The 20,308-nt window shown below is 39.3% G+C and overlaps 1 protein-coding gene across 1 annotated transcript in view; it reads right to left on the bottom strand.

Moving 5' to 3' along the window:
- LOC126353853 (survival of motor neuron-related-splicing factor 30) overlaps window positions 1-19,075 on the bottom strand; it is a 32,356-nt gene extending 13,281 nt beyond the window's left edge. Inside the window, exons 1-2 of the mRNA XM_050003015.1 lie at window positions 18,793-19,075; window positions 18,572-18,710 (exon numbers count right to left, since the gene is read on the bottom strand). Of these exons, the coding sequence (XP_049858972.1) occupies window positions 18,572-18,710; window positions 18,793-18,846 (193 nt within the window). The 5' untranslated portion in view covers window positions 18,847-19,075. The remainder of the gene's footprint in view (window positions 1-18,571; window positions 18,711-18,792) is intronic.
- Window positions 19,076-20,308: the final 1,233 nt, after the last annotated feature.

Genomic DNA, 20,308 nt, shown 5'->3' with positions numbered 1-20,308 from the left:
ACACAGCCAACAAATGTGAATTCAAAACAAAGGTTGTGATGACAACTGAAGTGTAATGGAGCCTCAAGCCTGTGTTAGGGTCACTTCAATGCATGTTACCATATTTAACATGCTTTTCATTATAGAAACTAAAACACTGAGATAAATTTGGAAAACTTATATGACGGCCAAATTTCAGATGAGTATTTTGAGGCATTATGTACATACAAGGGGGGACCCAAAAGTAACGAAAATTTTTCTCTGGTTGTTGGTATAATATTACTTCTGCATTCTCCCGCTAGATGCCTTTGCTAAATACCAAAAGTATCAGTTACCATTGCAAACTGATGTGGAAATCTTATTGCGATCAGTATGTTTTTGTAAGCACTGTTTCACATGTCTGGCAATTTTTCCACCATCTGACATTAAATACCTACATGCAAAAATCCGGTGCTATTTCCCATTAGGAAATCAACAGCAGAAAGTATTTCAGTGCTTCAGATAGCTTACGGGGAAGCAGCTTTGAGCCAGATAAGGGTTTATGAGTGGTTTACTTTTCTTAAAGGTGGTCAAATGTCAACTGAAGAGGAATTATGATCGGGAAGACCCACCAACTTCCAGAATGGATGAAAACATTGAAAATATCTGTGTTGCTATCATATTTAATCAATGTAGAAATCAGTGAATTGGGGGAAACAACTTTAATATTCTGGAGTTCATGCCAACAAATGCTGACTGAACAAGAAACACGTTGCAGTGAAATTCATTTCACATATTTTTCCTGACAACCAGAGAATCATTTGTACAGGTGCTGGGTACTGACAGAACAGTCAGAGGTTGAGCTAGATTTCGATGCAAAAGTCATCATGTTATGGATATATCCCAAAAACCAACCAACAACCAGTCAAAGACTCCATCACTAAGAGCATAAGAAGCAAGTCAGGAGAAATTCTGTGTGAAGACAATGTCTGTTTTTTCGGCATCATCCATGATGAATCTGTTCTCCAAGATACCATGGTTAACCCACATTATTACTCTGTCCAGTCAGATTAGTGTGACCGCCTGTTAAACACCTGAATAACCACCACCTTTTGCAGCATCAATCACTCTGAGATGTGCAGGAAGAGTCAGTGAGATTCTGCAAGGTAGTGACAGCGATGTGGAGCCATGCTGACTCTAGTGCCATGGCCACCTGCACTAGATTTCTCAGCTGAGGTTCCATGGCACGAAAAGCTCGATCGAGGTGGTCCCACAAGATTCTTGGTGGCTTTAAGCCTGAGAAGATCAGTGGCCAGGAGAGTACGGTAAACTCATTCTGGTGCTCCTCAAAACATGCTCGTACACTGCAAGCTGCGTGACACATTGCACCCCTGCTGATAGGTGCCATTGTGCCAAGGGAAAACCAACTGCATGTAGGGTAATTGGATAGATAAAAGAACATTTGCTCACCAAGCAGCATCAGGAGAACATACATAAAGAAAGCTTTTATTTATGCAAGGTTTTGGATCCAGTGGCAGCTCCTGGAAGAAGCGTTGAAGGAGAAGGAAGGAGGGGGGGGGGGGGGGTGAAGGAAAACTGGATAGGTTTAGTAACTGGGATACATTTTAGAAAAGGGTCAGGGAGACTGACCACATGGGATGAGAAAGATTCCTTCTCATCCCGTCCACTAAGCCTCCCTTCACTGGGGCCTGCATGATTTTTCCAAACTGTACCCCTGTTCCTAAACCTCACCAGTCCTCCTCTATCACCCCTCTTGCTTTCCTATCAACACTTCTGCCAGAAGGAGACATTGGCTCCCAAAGCTTGAACAAGTAAAACCGTTTTTTGTGTGTGTTCCCCTGCCGCCACTTGGAGTAGATTTTTTTTGTATCTATTTAATTACATTATACTGCCAAAAATTGACTATATTCTTTGTTATAAACTGCACGTAGGGATGGACATGGTCTCCTAGGATAGATGCATGCTTGTATTGATTCACTATGCTTTCCCGAATGGCAACATCACCTAGTGAATGCCACAGAAACATTCGCCAAACCGTAACGCTCCCTCCTCCGGCCTGGACCCTTTGTTTTCAGACATTTCACAAGCTGTAAGCATTGGTGCTGTAGTGCTTCGAGAAACTCGTGGTAAATTCTAGAAACAATTGGCTCTCCACCAGCTTGAACCCCCAATATTTTAATGACAAGGGTGAGGGAGCCTTTTTACTGAGCCACATGTCTGTGTGCAGGAAGGGCAGCTGTCACGAGGAGCCACGAGCTGTGTCAGATGAGCGGCACCGACAAGTAGTTACAAGCAGTGGCCTAGAAGTTACATCAAAAAGTCAAAGAGTATTTGGATAATGTTCCATGGTGTGTGTGGTGTCATGAGGACTGCTACAGAGACAGATGACACATGTGTTATATAGAGACTTTTACTTTATGCCTTGACTCTGCCCGAGGCAGAACATATGTGACTTTATGAATGTTTAGTAGATTCTGACATTTATCTTGGAACCAGTTGGTTTGCTGGAGCTTGTTGAGAATAATTGTTACTTTGGGAAAAGTCAAAAATATATTGTTGTTGAACTGACAAGAGCCTACAAGTGCATAATTTATTTCATGAATATAGAGATGGTTAATAATATTCCCCTTAATCTCATACAGTCTTCGGAGATAAATTAAACAGCGAGGGCAACGTAGCTGATAACCCAAAGAAGAGGATCACCTGCACGCACAATGTGTAAGTCAACTGGAAGAGACGTGCAACCCAACACAGCATTGTCTCTTGTCGCCCAAGAAAGCATTAGAATGTGGCAACCGGAGTGACAGGACAAGTAAAAAGCGGGAAATTTACGACAGAAATCGAGATAAGAAGATACTGTGTTGCCATAGCAACCAGAAATAACAAGACAGAGAAACTGTTTCGAGTAATTGCGTGGTGTCCAATAAACCGAAGGAAGAACGTTGTGAATGCAGCACAATATAAGAGAGGAAAAAGTAACAACGTCAAGAAAATAGAGAGAAGATCAACTTTTTGACTAAGGAGTTTTTAGTGTGGGGAGGAAGTATTTCTCACCCACACACATCATGCCTATGCCGACGCAGTAGCTAACCGACGTCGATGCAGTAACCTGCCACCACTGCTGACTTCGCGTCCACTCGCCGATGCCGCAACCAATGTTTGACGTTGCTGGCGCCCTTGCTATTCACTGGTGCCGATTCTACACCTGCTCACCAATGCAGTGTAAAATAAACAAGTTTATTATTCTTGTAAGAAGTGTTACAAAATACTGTGGGGTGAACTTTTACTGTGTACTGAAACTAGTATTAGATCCTTACAAGAGCCGAAGTCTATAGAAATACGGATAGCTTAAAACAGTTTGAGGAGAATCAAGAACCAGCTACGACCATGGAAATAAGTAAAGGGGTGCCTGATGGGCAGGAGTTGGTAAAGGCTGAGTTGATAAAGTTATCCAAAGCCCAGAACAAGTTTTTTAATGCTTTTAGTAAAAATTTAGATGATCATTTCAAAGCCCAGAAGGAATTTTTTAAAGCTTTTAGAAAAGATTTAGACAATAGTTTTAAGAAAAACCTAGACTTGATACACTCAATAGCTACTAAAATAGATACCCAGACTGAAGCTATAAAAGCCTACACTAAAGTTTTATGTGCAAAAAAAAAGAGGTAGACTAAGTTCTAAGTTACATGCTCTGAATGAAATTCGAAAAAGCCTAACAAACATAGATTCATTGTACGCCAAAGTAGACACTCAAAGCAAACAAGCTAGTAGTCTGTGCGAAGGCACGATTACTTTGGAATCTAAATTTGATGCTGAATGTAATAATAAAGAACCCGATCTCAATGAAAAATTAGAATCTTTAAAAATGCATGTAGCCTAATATTAAATTTATTTCTGTATGTCAGGAACTGAATATCTCGAAAGACCACAGATCGACTTTAGGAGTTAATATCTATTACTCAGTCGAAAATTCCAGGTGTTAGTATACGAGCTGTTACTATACAAGCTGTCAGTTCGCAAATAAAAAATGCAGAACAAAATTTCAAAGAAAAGATAGTCAACTTTAACATTATAAATGTAAGCAGTCTGGCGGAACCTTTTGAGCTAATTATAGATAGAGAATTTCCCAGAGTATAATATCTGGAAACGTTGTGACTGTTGCTTTTTCCAAACCTGATGATACTGACAAGGTTATGGATGAAGAATTCAAACTTGCCCATGGCAAAGTAGAAAATAGAATAGCTTTACCTAATGTTGTGTTACCTAGCACAGTGGTGATTGTTTTGTTGTGGGGAGACTTTCACACAAAATGTAACAAGAGGGACTGGTATGGACTTGCTCCAGTGAGCTTAGTATCAGACCCATGGGATATGGGTGGAGTCATATCCGTTCCCCAGGGATGTTAATATTCTGTGTTAACAGGCAGAGTGAGGACTGTCGGATCCTGAGTTGTTTTTCGTGTTACTTCTACATTAGTTTTCCTACACTAAATTCCCTTCAAATATTCTATAATCTATTCATAACCTCTTAAACTATCCCATCATGTTAGTATTTAAGTGGCCAAATATGACTGCAAGATCTACATCTACACCCATACTCCGCAAGCCACCTGACGGTGTGTGACTAATTTAAGAGGATCACGAACGAACTGTGATCTCTAAACATGGAATGAAATGAATAGAAGATAGGACAAGTACAAAGGTAATATTATGATACTATTCAAGCAATGTAATATCTAGACATAAAATGAACAGAGTACTTTATGTGTGTATGAAAAATAGTTTAAACTGAATGACTAAACAATTATTTTAGTGTAGTGTTTGTTCCATAGAAGTTGCTGAGATCTTTCTTCAGGGACTTCAAAGGTGAAGGTGAGAATGTCCATTTTGTAGGAGACGTTCAACATCATATCTCCTCCGACTTCTCACTCAAGTACCCGCAAAGTAGGGATCCAGGGAAAGGGGGGTGGGAAGAGTTTTCTGTCTTTGGGGCTATCTTCTTTCACTTCTTCGATCTTAGCAACTGTTTCTATTTTTTCCTTTCTTACTTCTCATCTGAGTACCGGTCTATCTTTCCCTCTTTCCATATGCATACATTTGTATCGCTGAAGTCCTCCTCATTCTGCGTGGTGTCCTATAACCTTCAACTTATTTCAAATAAGTGGGCTGAAGAATCAGGCTGCACGAACACACATCAACATACACACAAAGCCACACTTAGACACAAACATGGAAATTACGGGTTAGAAACTTAAAGCGATGTCAGAACCTCCAAGAGATGTAGGGGAATAAAGACCTATGTACATCTAGGTAGATGTACATATTGTATGGTTGATACATGATGGTTCTACATCACCCCCTTTTGTTCCTTTTGTCACTTCTTATATATTTATACATAGGTATAAGAACAGAGACAGTTCTATATCGCACAAGGAAATGTGAGAAATGCTGAGCAAATGAGCATCAGCCAGGGAGGAACTAACGGTGATGATTATGTAGGAATATCAGTCAAATATTTGTTCTGACGATTTGTATGATAGCGGGACAAGTCTAGAATAAGGAAAGGTATGATATGGTGAATTCTATATAAACATGAGGTCTACTGAAAGCATAAAAGTTGAAAAGTGGTGGAGGACTCTAGGGGATCAAATAAGGTACTGAGAAGTAATATAGAAGTGTGAAGTAGAAATGACTTTTGCCAAGTAATATTTATCAACAGTATACATAAAGACGTATACTAGGGCAGTGAACTAGGGAGCCTACTCAGGGAGGAGGGGGGTGCACCCAGCATTTATTGGATGAAAAGGGCAGATAGGCAGACCCAAGAGAGGCTGACCTGAGCTAAGGGGAGGAATATGTAGTGCTTCGAGAATTTTAGGGTGAATTCTAGAAACACTTGGCTCACCAACATCTTGAACACCTGATATTTTAATGACAAGGGTGAGAGAGCCCTTCTTCTGTGCCATACAGGTCTGTGTGTGTGTGTGTGTGTAGGTAGGACAGCTGTCACAAGGAGCCAGGAGCTGTGTCAGACAAGTGGCTCCGACAAGTGGTTACAAGCAGTGCCCTAGAAGTTATATCAAAAAGTCAAAGAGTATTTGGATAATGTTCAATAGTGTGTGTGGTGTCATGAGGATTGTTACAGAGACAGATGAAGCGTGTGTTATATAGAGACTTTTACTTTATGTCTTGGGTCTGCCTGAGGCAGAACATATGTAACTTTATGAATGTTTAGTAGATTCTGACATTTATCTTCTAACCAGTTGGTTTGCTGGAGTTTGTAGAGAATAATTGTTACTTTGGGATGAGAGTCGAAAATACATTGTTGTTGAACTGACAAGAGCCTACGAGTGCATAATTTATTTTAAGAATATAGAGCTGGTTAATAATATTCCCCTTAACCTCATACAGTCTTTAGAGATGAATTAAATCTTAAGAGCAACACAGCTGATAAACCAAAGAAGAGGATCGGCTGCACGCACAATGTTTAAGTCAACTGGAAGAGACGTTTGAGTCATGCAACCCAACACCACACCATCTCTTGTCATCCAAGAATGCAGAAACACAAAGACACAAACAGGAAAAGTACAGTTTGAGAGCTTATAAGAACCATCAAGTGTTGTAGGGGGAAGTACATGCACATGATAAAGCATGAGCACATGGTATTATAGGTGATGGTTCTACATTGACTAATTCTAAAAATATATATGTATATAAATAAGAATGACTTGACAACTTGTTGAATAGTGGGGCTCTCTGATGACCCAAATAAAGATGGTGTACCCTTTGATAACTTAAGTACAATGGTATGGTAGGGAGTTTGAAAAGTAAAGGAGGACTCTAGGATACGAAATGAAGTATTAATGAGCAATAATGAAGAATGAAGTAGATTTTGTAATTTTACTGGATAATATTTAGTGATGGTATACGTAAAGATGTATACTAGGTCGATAAATCATGGGGCCTACTCACAAAGCAAATTGAAAAAGAGAGAGAGAGAGAGAGAGAGAGAGAGAGAGAGAGAGAGAGAGAGAGAGAGATAGGCAGACCAGTGAGAGGCTGACCTATACTGTGTGGGCAGGGGCACCAAGAAGGGGGCTGACAAGTACCATAGAATACAGGAAGAAGAAAGGGGTGTATCTACCAGAACAGCAGGAGAAAGGTTACCAATAGGTAAGGGATGAGTACTGTTCCCGAGGGAAAAAAGGCAGCTTAGTGATAGAAATCACATATTTTTTTATTCTGGTAAGTTTGAAGTCTTAATGCCTCCAGCTTTATTAAAATTTATGGATGTTGGAAAGAACAGGCTGATAAATTTTGTTCCTCCAGACTACAGAAAGATGTATAGGATAGTACTAGTCCGTATGAACAAAGGAAGGAGTAACATGAAGGATTAAAGGTAAAGGGTAAAATGTTTAAGGGTCCACGACACCTGGAATTAACGAATGGAATTGAAAGAGGGAGCTTATCCTGTGAAGTTAAGAATTTAGCAAAAATACATATATATCTAGAATTATGAAGTAACTGGATATCTCAAAGAAGTGGATTGTTATTAAGTGTGATATCAATGTACATATTGAATATGTAAAAAATATCGAGTGTTCGAGGTAAGGGGAGGGATATGTAGTGCCTCAAGAATTTTGGCGCAAATTCTACAGACCCTCCGCTTTCCACCATCTCGAACACCCGATGTTTTAGGTAAGAGTGTGAGAAATGGGAGTGTGTCTACCACGCACTCGTTTTCTGTCTGCAGGGTGGACGTGTGTCAAGAGAATGCCACAAGGTGAAGGGCTCATCCTTGTGGGCAAGAGGTTACCTCACTCATCACAGAAGTTACATGACCAGCATTAGGAGCAAGCGTGCCTTACTCTGTGATGATGCTATGTCAGACACTTCCTTTTACTTACTTACTTACTTACTGACACTCTAAAGTTGTGGATGGTGGACTTGTGAGAACCTTGAGAGATTTTTGGAACTATATTTATTGTAAAAGTAATAAATGGTTTCTGATGGACCGGGACTCATTGGATTTACGAAATAAGATTCATTCATGTGAAACTTATGTGGTGTTCTGTTTGTGGAAGTGAAATATAGTAGGGTTGGTTTAAAAGTATCCTGATTGTATGCAATCATTTTAAGAGTAGAGCAAATTCCTCCAAACAGTATCATATCTTTGGAAAAGAAGTTGGGCAGATCGTCGCAGCCAGCTATCCTGAGAAGAAGATCAGCACAGCACCTCCAAGTAAGTCCTATGATGAAGGGCATGTGTCTAGTCTTTCACACCAGTACCACATTGCTTCCTCTAGTCGCCGGAAACTGCCACAGTACATGAACCAAGTGCCTGCTACAGAGGCCTATACCGAACAACAGTCGCTTAGCAGTCACTAAGGAGATACTATTGGTAGCACCTTTGGTTCATCTGCATAGTTAGTTGCTCAATAGTTGCACATATGTTCACTGGTACTCGTTTCTACAGCTGTCATTCACCCCTGCCATCTGTGGCCCATGGTGCAACGCAGTTGCATAGACAATGGTTTTGGATAGTGCCATTTTACCATGCGCTGAATACTTTAACAATGGCAGCATGCAAACAGTTTACAAACTTAGCCATTCTGTAAATGCTTCCACTCTTGGCCCAAAAGCGAATGATCATTCCCTTTCAAACGTTAGATAAATCACTCCTTTTCCACATTACGATAACAACTGCACAGTTTACTGCACCCGCTTGACATGCTTTATATATACTCCACTGCTAATGCTGCCAACAGCTGTCTGTGAGTGGTTATTTCACAGTGACTTCGAACTCTAAGTGATGGTTACATTAATGTGATTGGTCCATGTACCTTTGGAGTGCTAAAATGATTAAGTGAAGCAGAGGTATAAGAACAGCCCACATTGTACAGGAGACAGACTTTTTCACCACAACAATGCCCCTGTTTACGAAGCATTGAGCCTCGGGCAGTTTACAGTCAAAAACCAAATGAGAATGGTTTCTCACTTACCCAACCTAGTGGACTTGGCCCCATCTGAATTTTATTCCCAAAAATTAAGAGAAACCTAAAAGGCAATAATTTTCAACACGAAAACTCAATTGAAGCAGTAAACAGTGCAACTTCAGATGAGTTTGAAAACTGTTTCCACCAACAGAAAAAAATGTTAGGACAAGTGTTTTATTTCTTATGGACACTCTTTGGAAGATGTTTGATATTCTGAAATGTTCTGTCGAGTACACGATTTTTCAAAAAACTCACTATTTTTGTGACCCTCTTGCAAATTGTTCACAAACAATGAAAGATTGAAGCAAGGGGTAGACTAAGTACCATGGTTCTTGGAACTTGCCTAAATTTAGATAAAGTGCAATTCTAATAGAAAATGCTTTAAGATGTGGCGGTCATTTTCTGCACTATAATAACAGGGTTGACACAAGTTTCTTGAAGTGAGAGTCCCTGATTTCTAGGTAAGTTCTATCATTTTCCCCGACAAACTTTGTGATCTCAAAGTTAAGTAAAGACAAAAGATCACAAAAAACCAAACAAATAAATAAAATTTAAGGACTTCCTTTTTCTCCCCTGTGTGAGCAAAAATCTTAAGTACTAACATCAGCATCTTTTGTAATGAATTGCTTTTAGAAGGAGAAAACAAGTCAAATGGTATGTGTTTCATTAAGACCGCTGCTGTTATTTTATCTCAATAAAATGAAACACATTTTGTGACAAAAATACGCATCACCTTGGAGTCGCAAAAAAGATTTAAAATATTCCCAAAATATTTCAGAAATAACCTCAGAAAAAAGTAGGAGATTATAAGGTAGGGAATAATTGTGTAAAGCAACACTAGGTGACCACCCATAAAATTTGGTTCTACAACGTTCATTATTCTCAGTTATTACCCACTGTATTATATCTATTATTTTACAGGTATTATGTGATTTTTCTTTCTAGAAACACATGATTATATAGTGTACAAACCATCAGTGACTGACAATTGTCTTCTTCTTGTCATCCATACTAATACGTACAAGTGGCAAAATGTACTAGAACAAATAAAATGTCTATAAAACGACACACTGTACAATGTATTTGCGGTGAGACAGTCGCAATACCTGAAATCCATTGCCCATGGCCTCTGGCCTGCTGAGAACCACCGCAGTCCTGGGCCCACGGATGAACCATGAAAATCTACTGCATTACGCCACACACAAACTGACCCACCCTGCGGGCAGATCGATAAGACTAGATCCGACAGGCAGGAGCTGCACAATTAGTAGGAACCAAATGGCTTTATATCAGCAGGCCCGATCCATTACAGATACCCACAAAAATGGCCTGTGGTTTTGGCCCGCCGTGGAAATTCACACATGAGGCCAGGTATTCATGAGCCACAGGCAGCATGTTGATGAAATGAGGCCACAGTGAGCAATCAATGCAACAGATCATGTGTTCAAACACAATGAGAATCAATAATACAGATAGGCAGCAACTCACCATAAAGATGATTGCTGAGCCAGAGACAGGCAGAAAGAAAAGACAATCACTCCCATAGCTGAATGTTCAGTCACAGCATTTGTCACAAAACGAGTGCACATTCACATAAACACTTACAAACAACTCATGCACAGACGACCGCTACCTCCAGCCATTGTGTCTGCAGTCTCAGAATCAGACCCAAGCAATCCACTCCTCATGTCTCCCTGCCTCTCATCGCCAGCTGCTAGGCTAGTAGTAAGAGGTAGTGACAGCACTGACTGCAAGATAAGGGGAGTGGTAGGAGGGGGAGAAGCAGTACTAACGAGGGAATAGAGAAGTGGTGCATGTACTCAGCTGCATCCAGCCAATGACAATGCATGACACTTCACTAAACAAATCAATTAATCTACTGAGACAAAAAAAAAAAAAACAAGACTTTTCCAGTGTTTTACTTTCTGATTTCCCTGACATGTTTGAAATTCCCTGATTTCCAGAACCTGTGGCAATCCTGACGATGCACTGAGTCAGTCGTGAAATCCATAAACTGTGGTCTCTAGCCTGCCGAGAAGCACCTCGGTCCTAGGTCCATGGATAAACCACGAAAATCCATCACACTGTGCCACACACAAATAGACCTGGCCTGCAAGCAGATAGGTGAGACTAGATCCAACAGGCATGACCTGCACATTACTGGGAAACAATGGGCTTCAGATCGGTAGGCCCGATTCATTAGAAATGGCATGCAGTTTTGGGTCATCACAGAAATCAATTCATGTGGCCAGCTATTCATGTGTCACAGACACCATGTTGATAAAATGAGACAGCGGCAATCAATCCATGCAATAGACAAATTTTGCAAATTACCCGAGAATCAATACTAATGAGAATAAGTAGCAGCTCACCGTAACGACAATCGCTGACCTGCCGACAGGCATGTAGAAAAGACAATCACACACTCACAACTAAACCTTTGTAAGAAAACGAGAGCACACATGCATTCACACAATCCCTCAGACACAACTCATCCACACATGACCACTGTCTCCAGCTGCTGTATTAACAATCTCTGAGAATAAGATCCAAACAAACCTCTCCTCATGCCAGCCTGCCTCTCTTCGGGAGCTGCTAGACACTAACTGCAAACTGAGGGGAGTGGGAGGAAGAGGAGAAGCAGTGCACATTCTAAACTACCCCAACAAGTGACGATGCGTGACATCTCAGTAAACAAACCATTTCATCTACTGAGACAAAAACGAGATTTTTCCTGTTTCTCTTTTTTTTTTCAAATTTCTCTGATTTCCCCGACACATTTGAAATTCCCCGATTTCCAGAACTTGTGGTAACCCTGATTAACTTTCACTAATCCTTACGTGTTTTGGCATTACACCACTTTCAAAGGCTCTAAAAAGATGTAGCACAAATGAGAAATAAAGCACTGGCATTCAATGATGTATGTCAAGCATACATCAAGAACTACCAAATAGAATACAACATGTGTAGCAGAACTCACACCTACCCAAAACTCGGTTGGAATGCACTCATCTTGGAAGTAAGAGCTATGCCAGATGCCACTAATCTCTACGGCTGTTCTAATACGCAAGAACACGTATTCTTATGTTACAAAAATAATTTAACATTTTACTAAACCAAGCACATTAACCTGTAACATATGTTCGATGCCTTATTTGTATTTTTTATGTTTAAAGTACAGAAGACATTACTAGAGGCTACCACCTGTTATATGTTTTTTGTGTGCAATTTATATGATAGATGGCGCTGAATACATTCTACAACACTTCATTTAAACACAAAAACAGCACATTTTGCTGTACAAACTGTGTGCACAAATTACACACATAAAAAATAAACAGAGCATGAAAATGTAAAATATTAAAAAAGCCAAAGCTAATCTATTTAAGCACAACTGGAAGGACCATAAGGACATTTTTCACAGTGTCACACTGTACATCGATATGTCACAAAAGAGGCAAACTGTCAAGTGTCTCTAATCTAGAATGCTGTCATTATGAAAACAATGAACATACAGACAGCCAAAATCTTAAATCACTCTCCTATTACATTAGTAGATCTTTTCCATAAGAAGATGGTGCTGGTTGCAACCATTTGGGTAAATTTTGTGTAAAACAATAAAACAAAACCTAAAGCACTTTACATCAACACAACTAAAAACAAGGGTGAAGTAAATCATGCAGAAAATGATAAGGAGAGTTTCAAAAATAATATGTAAAAACCTCAGTGTGTGATATATTGCACTACCTGAATGCACATAGATCATAACAGCAAAGCAACATAAAATGTGTTCTGGGAGACAATCTCAGATGACCATGGCATAGACACTACTGGTGCATACCATGGCGACTCAGACCTGAAGTTGGAATGTATAAAGGTGTATTACAAGAAAGCATGAGACGGAAAATATGATCGTGACATTGTTGCTGACCTGAAGCAAGGTACAATGGACTCTGTATGATCTGGGTCACTGGGCCAGCTCAGATAATTTTTTGTTTGTACAGAATGGAACAGGCAACAACTGGCCAAAAGGACACTATGTGGACTGTGCTGAACTGCAGACACTGTGTTCGATGTTCTGTGCAAGGAAGCAAAGAACTGTGATTGCCTACACAGCATCTATGACCCATTCATTATGAACTGGCACAGGATTTGAAACTGGACCTCCCTTTATTTGAAAACTATGTGGAGAATACCCTGACAGGATCATGAACACTTACTGAGCTGTCCATTCACCTAGTTTCAGACACAGATTTTACATTTAATAAACACTGTCTTTCGCACCCTAAAACTTGCAATGCCAACATATGGAGACTTTAATCACTTTTTACTTCTTTCGGTGTCTGGTGTTGAAACTTGATTGAGGTTTCCTGGTAAGCTGAATCCTGACATTCATAAGCTAGCTGTCAACTTGATACCTTTCCCTAGCCTGCCTTAATGCGAGACTAACCATTATTTCCTAGAGTTCTCAACAGGACCACGCTCTTCCTGTACATGAGCCTACCTAGTAAATGTTTGTTGCAGAAACATGATGGCTGCTGGGCATTCCTAATCATAGTCCATTACCTCATTCTGTCTGCAGTGTTCTGTGGTCACATATCCATGAAAGAAGTTGATGGTTGGTTGGTTGTTTTGGGAAAGGAGACCAGACATCAAGGACATCGGTCTCATCGGATTAGGGAAGAACGGGGAAGGAAGACGGCCGTGCCCTTTGAAAGGAACCATCCCGGCCTGCAGCGATTTAGGGAAATCACGGAAAACCTAAATCAGGATGGCCGGACGCGGGATTGAACCGTCGTCCTCCCGAATGCGAGTCCAGTGTCTAACCACTAAAGAAGTTGATGATCAGATGCTGGACATCCACAACAAGGACAGCAGTTACGTTTAGACTGGATCTCCAACAATGGAAAAAGTAGTCAGTGACATTCCACCTAGACAACAAAACAGCTGCTACATTGGTTGCTAATTTTACAGCAATTTGTGCTGTCTTTTGCGTGTCAAACTCATGGGTGGGAGTTCGAGAGTATTAATGCTATACTTTGTATCCACACTTTTTTAGGCACCAGCTTAAAGGCATCTAGCTAACCCAAGTTCACACTCTTTTTTTCCATCTACAGACAGTAAATAAACATTTTTTTAATGCTTCAAACGAAATATAGGCCTTTATATATAATCCTATGTCTACATAACCTAAAATACCACACCAAACTTCTATTTGTTCACCACTTACGTTCACCTTCTGTTGCTGCTACAAATCATTCATACCACTGTCTTCATTTATGACTTGTTAGTTATATTTTCTGTGTAATGTTTTATTTTTATTTTTTATTTTTTTTTTTTTTTATTTATTTAAAATAGCCATATCAGAAAATGTCTTCATGTAATGACCTTTGCTGCACGTCAAATAATGGAATGAAAAAAGGTCAACTTATTTGGCAATTACATATTGCATTTGTTACCTCTACATAGGCTTTTGGCAATTGATGATAAAAGCTTCCCCTCATCCCCACTGTAATCACTGGAGATAAAAATATATCTCATGATACTGCAAACCAAAATACCTAAAGCAAGCATTCTGTTCGTCTTAATCTTTCGACGTGCTTTAGGCTGCCTTGGTGTCACATTGTACGTGCATTCAGGTTGCACAATATAACATATACCAAGGTTTTTACATAATATTTGTAACTCTCCTTTAACATTTTGTGCAAATTTACTCCCTCCTTGTTTTTAGCTGTGTTTGTGGCTCCAAAATACTTCATTTTTTCTTATTGTTTTATATGAACTGTACCCACTGACAGCCCTCTGTTTTCACTACAATAAGGATCTACCAATACAGCATAACAGTGTGTTTTATGCTTTTGTCTTTAGGTTGATTGCACACTCATTAGTTTCGCCAGTACAGCACTCTACATATAAGGCATTGTATGGTTGCCTTGAAAAACAGCATTACCACTGGGGAACAAACATACCATGGTATGAACTTCAACAGCCAAAATCATCACATAATCCTTGGCAGTAATGCATCCTCACAGAGTAATCACAGAGCCCATGGAATACCATGATATGGCTGTCCTAATTATCACACAACCCTCACAACTTTTCACTCTTGGGACGTAAATTTGGCCAGAAGTTCTAAACTATATGAAGCAAGACTCATTCACCAAATGACTTTCATTGCTCCACAGTCCAGGTTTATGGCTCCAGTGTCACATCTTCCTGACCCAGGCATTTGCATCACTAATGTGTGGTCTTGTCATTCCAGCTCACCCTGGAATTCCCAGCTTATGCAGTTCCCTTCATGTTGTTTTGGTGTTTATATTGTTCGTGAGTGTGATGTTCAGTTTCTCACAATCCTCGTCAATGATTGTCAAGAACAGTCAACACACACTTTCATTGACATTGTGACTTAGTGGATGGAGCCTTTCCAGTTTCCCCGTATGCACAATAAATCATCGATACGGTGCCTCTTGAAACACCAAACACCCCCTTCTACCTTGGTTATGCAAGCACCGACTATATGAGCACCGACAATTTGCCACATTCAAATGCATTTAGCTGCGACATACTGCATTCACAACTACATAGAACACTGTTCTGACCACGACAGACACCTTAAACATACCGAGGACATCGCAGAGGTGCCATTTGTGATCAAATACAATAGCAGATCGTGCAGGCTTGCCTAGCATCTGTGTTTTTCTCCAAGCATGCACTTTGCACAATTTTTCCGATTTTTGTCCAACCACTTTATTTTCCATTCTCTATGCATTTTATATTATTATGTACAACAAAATGTTCTGTTTCCATTTAAATGAAATATTGTAGAATGCATTCTTATAACTTTTAAAACTATTGAAATAATATATGTTCATTGTGAGGGCAGGTGTCATTGCACATCAATGCCATCTATTATGCAAACTGCACACAAAAATCATACAATAAATGTTAGCCTAAAGCAATGTCTTCTGTAATTTTTTAAAAAACCACAAACTTAAATAGGACACTAAATGTATAAGTTAATGGGCTTGGATTCGTAAATAGTTAAATTATTTTGGTAACAATAATAAGTATTCATTGCATATCAGAACATCTATGTACGTTAAAGCGCCATCTGGGGTAACTGCTCTCCTTACATCGTCATACGCGCATTCCAAGCAGTCTGCAATAGATCTTCATGAAAATGACTGACAAGCTACTTCGCAGCAATATATTTTGGGCTACACGCATAAGTTCTGCTTATTCTATTTGATTGTCCCCAGTGTATGCTGCACCTTTCTTAGAGCATGATAATAGCATAATGCCTAAACATGTACAGATTGGTAAACGTTAGTAAGGAAGTATGGTCAATACCAAAGTTTAAGTGCAGCCTGACTCAACTGCAATACTTCCACGACAGGATTGGTCACTTCCTTGGACTGAAACAGTGAGGCCACATTTAATTTCCAATGGCCATATTAATGTTCAGTGCTTGTGACAGTAATTCATAAAGACACCTTGCCTGTATCAAAGTTCTGATTTTGAAATACTGTAACTAACTTTTGATAAAATACTGTGGATAAACAGTGTTCCCACAAGACATACAAATCTTATTGACTAACACAGAAGTCAAAGTAAAGAAATAATTAAAAATGCATTTTAGCTTTATTCAATTTCATTTTAGATGATTCATAAATGCCAATTACAAGGACTTCCACTGTGGATCATCTTCATTTATCTCCACATAAATTCTAATATGCAGCTGCAAAACGGCATTTACAGCAACTCCATTATGTGTGTTGTGAACAAAGTAAGCCAACAATATATTCTTACAAGTGGGACCTCAGATCTTATGCAGATGGAATCTAGTTGTTTTTGTTTGCCCTTTTCAGTTAGACACAATTTGTTTTGTTTATAACACACCATTTAGGTCTTGCGCACAGCAGCTTAGGTCATGGTGTACAATATATAAATAAAGGTCTAGTGGAGATGGTGAATTTATTGGAGATACTGTTGTTTTGCATTTCTGACTCCCTTTTTTATCAAGATAGTTGTAGCAGTCTCATAAATTACATTGTGATTTTATTTGCTTGTTGACCTTCTGCACAGTTCACTGCACTTACAAACATTTGTAATGTAGTTCAACATCAACATTAGACTCAATGCTGCAATTTGGTAAAATTGCTCTAATGGGGTCTACCACTATTGAGTTTGTGGTGATGTTGGTGACAACTTGTATGATGAACGATGGGATTGAGATACAATGAATCACGAGATGACTGTTGCCTGCCAATCAGAAAGCCCATTCGCAAATTCCTATAGTTCTTAAAATAACATGAGCTGGTATTTCGATCTATTACATTAGAATTTACTGCATTGTCAGAATATTTGACAGATTCGGAAATACAGCAAATGATTTCATGCAGTGATGAACGTGTATCTTGAGATATTAAATGTCAGCCTATTACAGCACGCTTATCTTAGTGCTGAGATTCGTTGTCTCCGCCAAATCACAATGAAATTGTCAGTTCCACCATAACCTAGGATTTGGGAGTTGCTCAGGTCAGTCTGGCAGCACATGAAGTTTTGTTATCACACTTCACAATGCAAAGAGTTTTTACCACCCCCCCATCCCCCCTCCTCACACACAAAAAATCCAGATTAGTTAAGATTCAATTATCCGTACTAGCCGCCATAAATGATCACGTAATTGTCTACGAATATCAAAACAAACTGTCAACAACAGCACGCCACACAAGAACTGCATACACCGTTAAGTGCATTTTAGCCAACATATTGGTTGTGATTTGACAAGAGCCAATGAATGTTGTAAGAAACAGATCTGTAGAATATCTTGCATCGAAGAGCACCCTACAGTAAACGCAATTTTCATAGTATAATCTAACTGCTAGCCAAAATCAGATAACCCGTATTAGATGAGTCTCAATGGCGTTTCAACGCATATTATGTACATAAACAAGGATATCAAAAATGAGAACATAGATCCACTACCTGATTTTTTAAATATCATATCATCTGTAGCACAACCCAGACTTCGGTTGCCATGACGATTCATTTTGAAAAATCCTTATTTTCCAACTGCTGTCATACATTTTCAAGATGTTTAGAATAAAAATGAATCTGTCCAAATGCCCTCTGTCCTTGGAAGGGACCAATAGTTGGTATGGTTTTCTTCTTTTTTGCTAATGTTTTCATGCAGTTACTGACATCATCCCCTAGTTGCTACCTGAACAGAATTTCTGCATCAATGTTCCGATACAACAAAATACTATACATCATGAACGTACACCAACATGGCAGAGCAATCGGCAGTATTCACTGTGATAGTCTGATGCGAGGCATAACAGCTCTCTCCAAATTGCATGACTTTAGAACGATTTGCTCAGCTGAAAGTGTATCGGAGTCAACCTATATTAACGACTTGAACGATACTAGGGAAGGCTACAGCTCACTAATGACGACAGAAGTCAATTGCCAGTTACCACTTCATGAAATGTCATGCAGCACACTTTCGTGCCACAATCAATCAATACACTAATCGTGTCCCTACACAAAGATAGTTTTACAAATCCACTCTGTTTCAAAATACGGTACAGAACTTACCGGCTGATTCTTGGGCAGCTTTTAGTTCGATCAGCTGAGTTTTAATTAGATCTCTAGTTAGTTCTATAACCTCCTCTAAATCGACTTTCAACTTCTTAAGCTCTTCATTATCAGGATCTGTAGTCAGAGCAGCTTCGACCTACAAACAAAATGTATGCTCAAGCAATAGCAACTACACTACATTCTTTATGATTATACACTCATCAGTGCGATCAACACACCTGCTGCAGTTGTAACTTGTAATTCTGGAGATTTCCTTGCAGGTCGTCCGCCATTTTACGGCTTAATTGTTCGCAAAACTTAAGAACTGACCACAGGTATTTCTAAAAGCATTCGGCAATTATTAATATCAGCACACAGTGCTATGCCTACTATCACCTTATAATAAGATTTTTCCCTTTACTTTTTTTTTTCAAAGACGTTTCACTTCACTTCCAAATGTTGTTTTTTCGTAGTCAGAGATCCCGTCGATTACACATAGGCAAAGGTTATATACACTGTCCCCAAATCCAAAGTAGTTGCAATCCGGAATATCTGACAAGAAAATATGTTTCATTTATTAGAGCATATTATTCGGATCTATCATCTTATTGCAAATATTGCACTACTAATATCTCCATTGTTGATTGATTTTTATTTAGTAATTTCCGTAACCTCCCGAGGAAAATCAAATAAGCACAGTCGTAAAAAAGATTTTTTCGTTTCATTTACTTGGTCCATTTGATTCACTACATACTTAGAAATTTTTGGAAATTTGTGGTAAGGACTACGGAGCCAAACTGCTCCTATCATGGGTCCCCATTACCTACTTGAATAGTATCTTCAGTATGTTGTTGTTGTGGTCTTCAGTCCTGAGACTGGTTTGATGCAGCTCTCCATGCTACTCTATCTTGTGCAAGCTTCTTCATCTCCCAGTACCTACTGCAACCGACATCCTTCGGAATCTGCATGGTGTAGTCATCTCTTGGTCTCCCTCTACGATTTTTACCCTCCACGCTGCCCTACAATACTAAACTGGTGATCCCTTGATGCCTCAGAACATGTCCTACCAACCGATCCCTTCTTCTGGTCAAGTTGTGCCACAAACTTCTCTTCTCTCCATTCCTATTCAATACTTCCTCACTAGTTATGTGATCTACCCATCTAATCTTCAGCATTCTTCTGTAGCACCACATTTCGAAAGCTTCTATTCTCTTCTTGTCCAAACTAGTTATCGTCCATGTTTCACTTCCATACATGGCTACACTCCATACAAATACTTTCAGAAATGACTTCCTGACACTTAAATCTATACTCGATGTTAACAAATTTCTCTTCTTCAGAAACGCTTTCCTTGCCATTGCCAGTCTACATTTTATATCCTCTCTACTTCGACCATCATCAGTTATTTTCCTCCCCAAATCTTCAGTATAAGGCAAGTCAAATTTGAGAAGGAGGAAGACAGTGAGAGAGAGAGAGAGAGAGAGAGAGAGAGAGAGAGAGAGCGAAAAAGACAAAATTCAGTTTTCAGACAATCGTAAGTTACAAGTCATCAAAACATCACAATTTGAATTTAGCCATTGTTACATGTTCAATTTACAAGGCAGTTTTTTACCATTTAAAAATTCTTTTATTGTATAAATATTCTGTTCTATCATAAATGACGCAAGTTAAACTTAAAAGTTTGTGGTAACTAGTAAAATTGAACATTGATATCATTATAAAACACGTCTATACAGCATAGCTCAGAAGCATGGA

The sequence above is a fragment of the Schistocerca gregaria genome, chromosome 3, assembly GCF_023897955.1.
Source record: "Schistocerca gregaria isolate iqSchGreg1 chromosome 3, iqSchGreg1.2, whole genome shotgun sequence".
Classification (NCBI taxonomy): Eukaryota; Metazoa; Arthropoda; class Insecta; order Orthoptera; family Acrididae; genus Schistocerca; species Schistocerca gregaria.
Note: the sequence above shows the minus strand (reverse complement) of the source record. Positions and strands in the feature narration are given on the sequence as shown.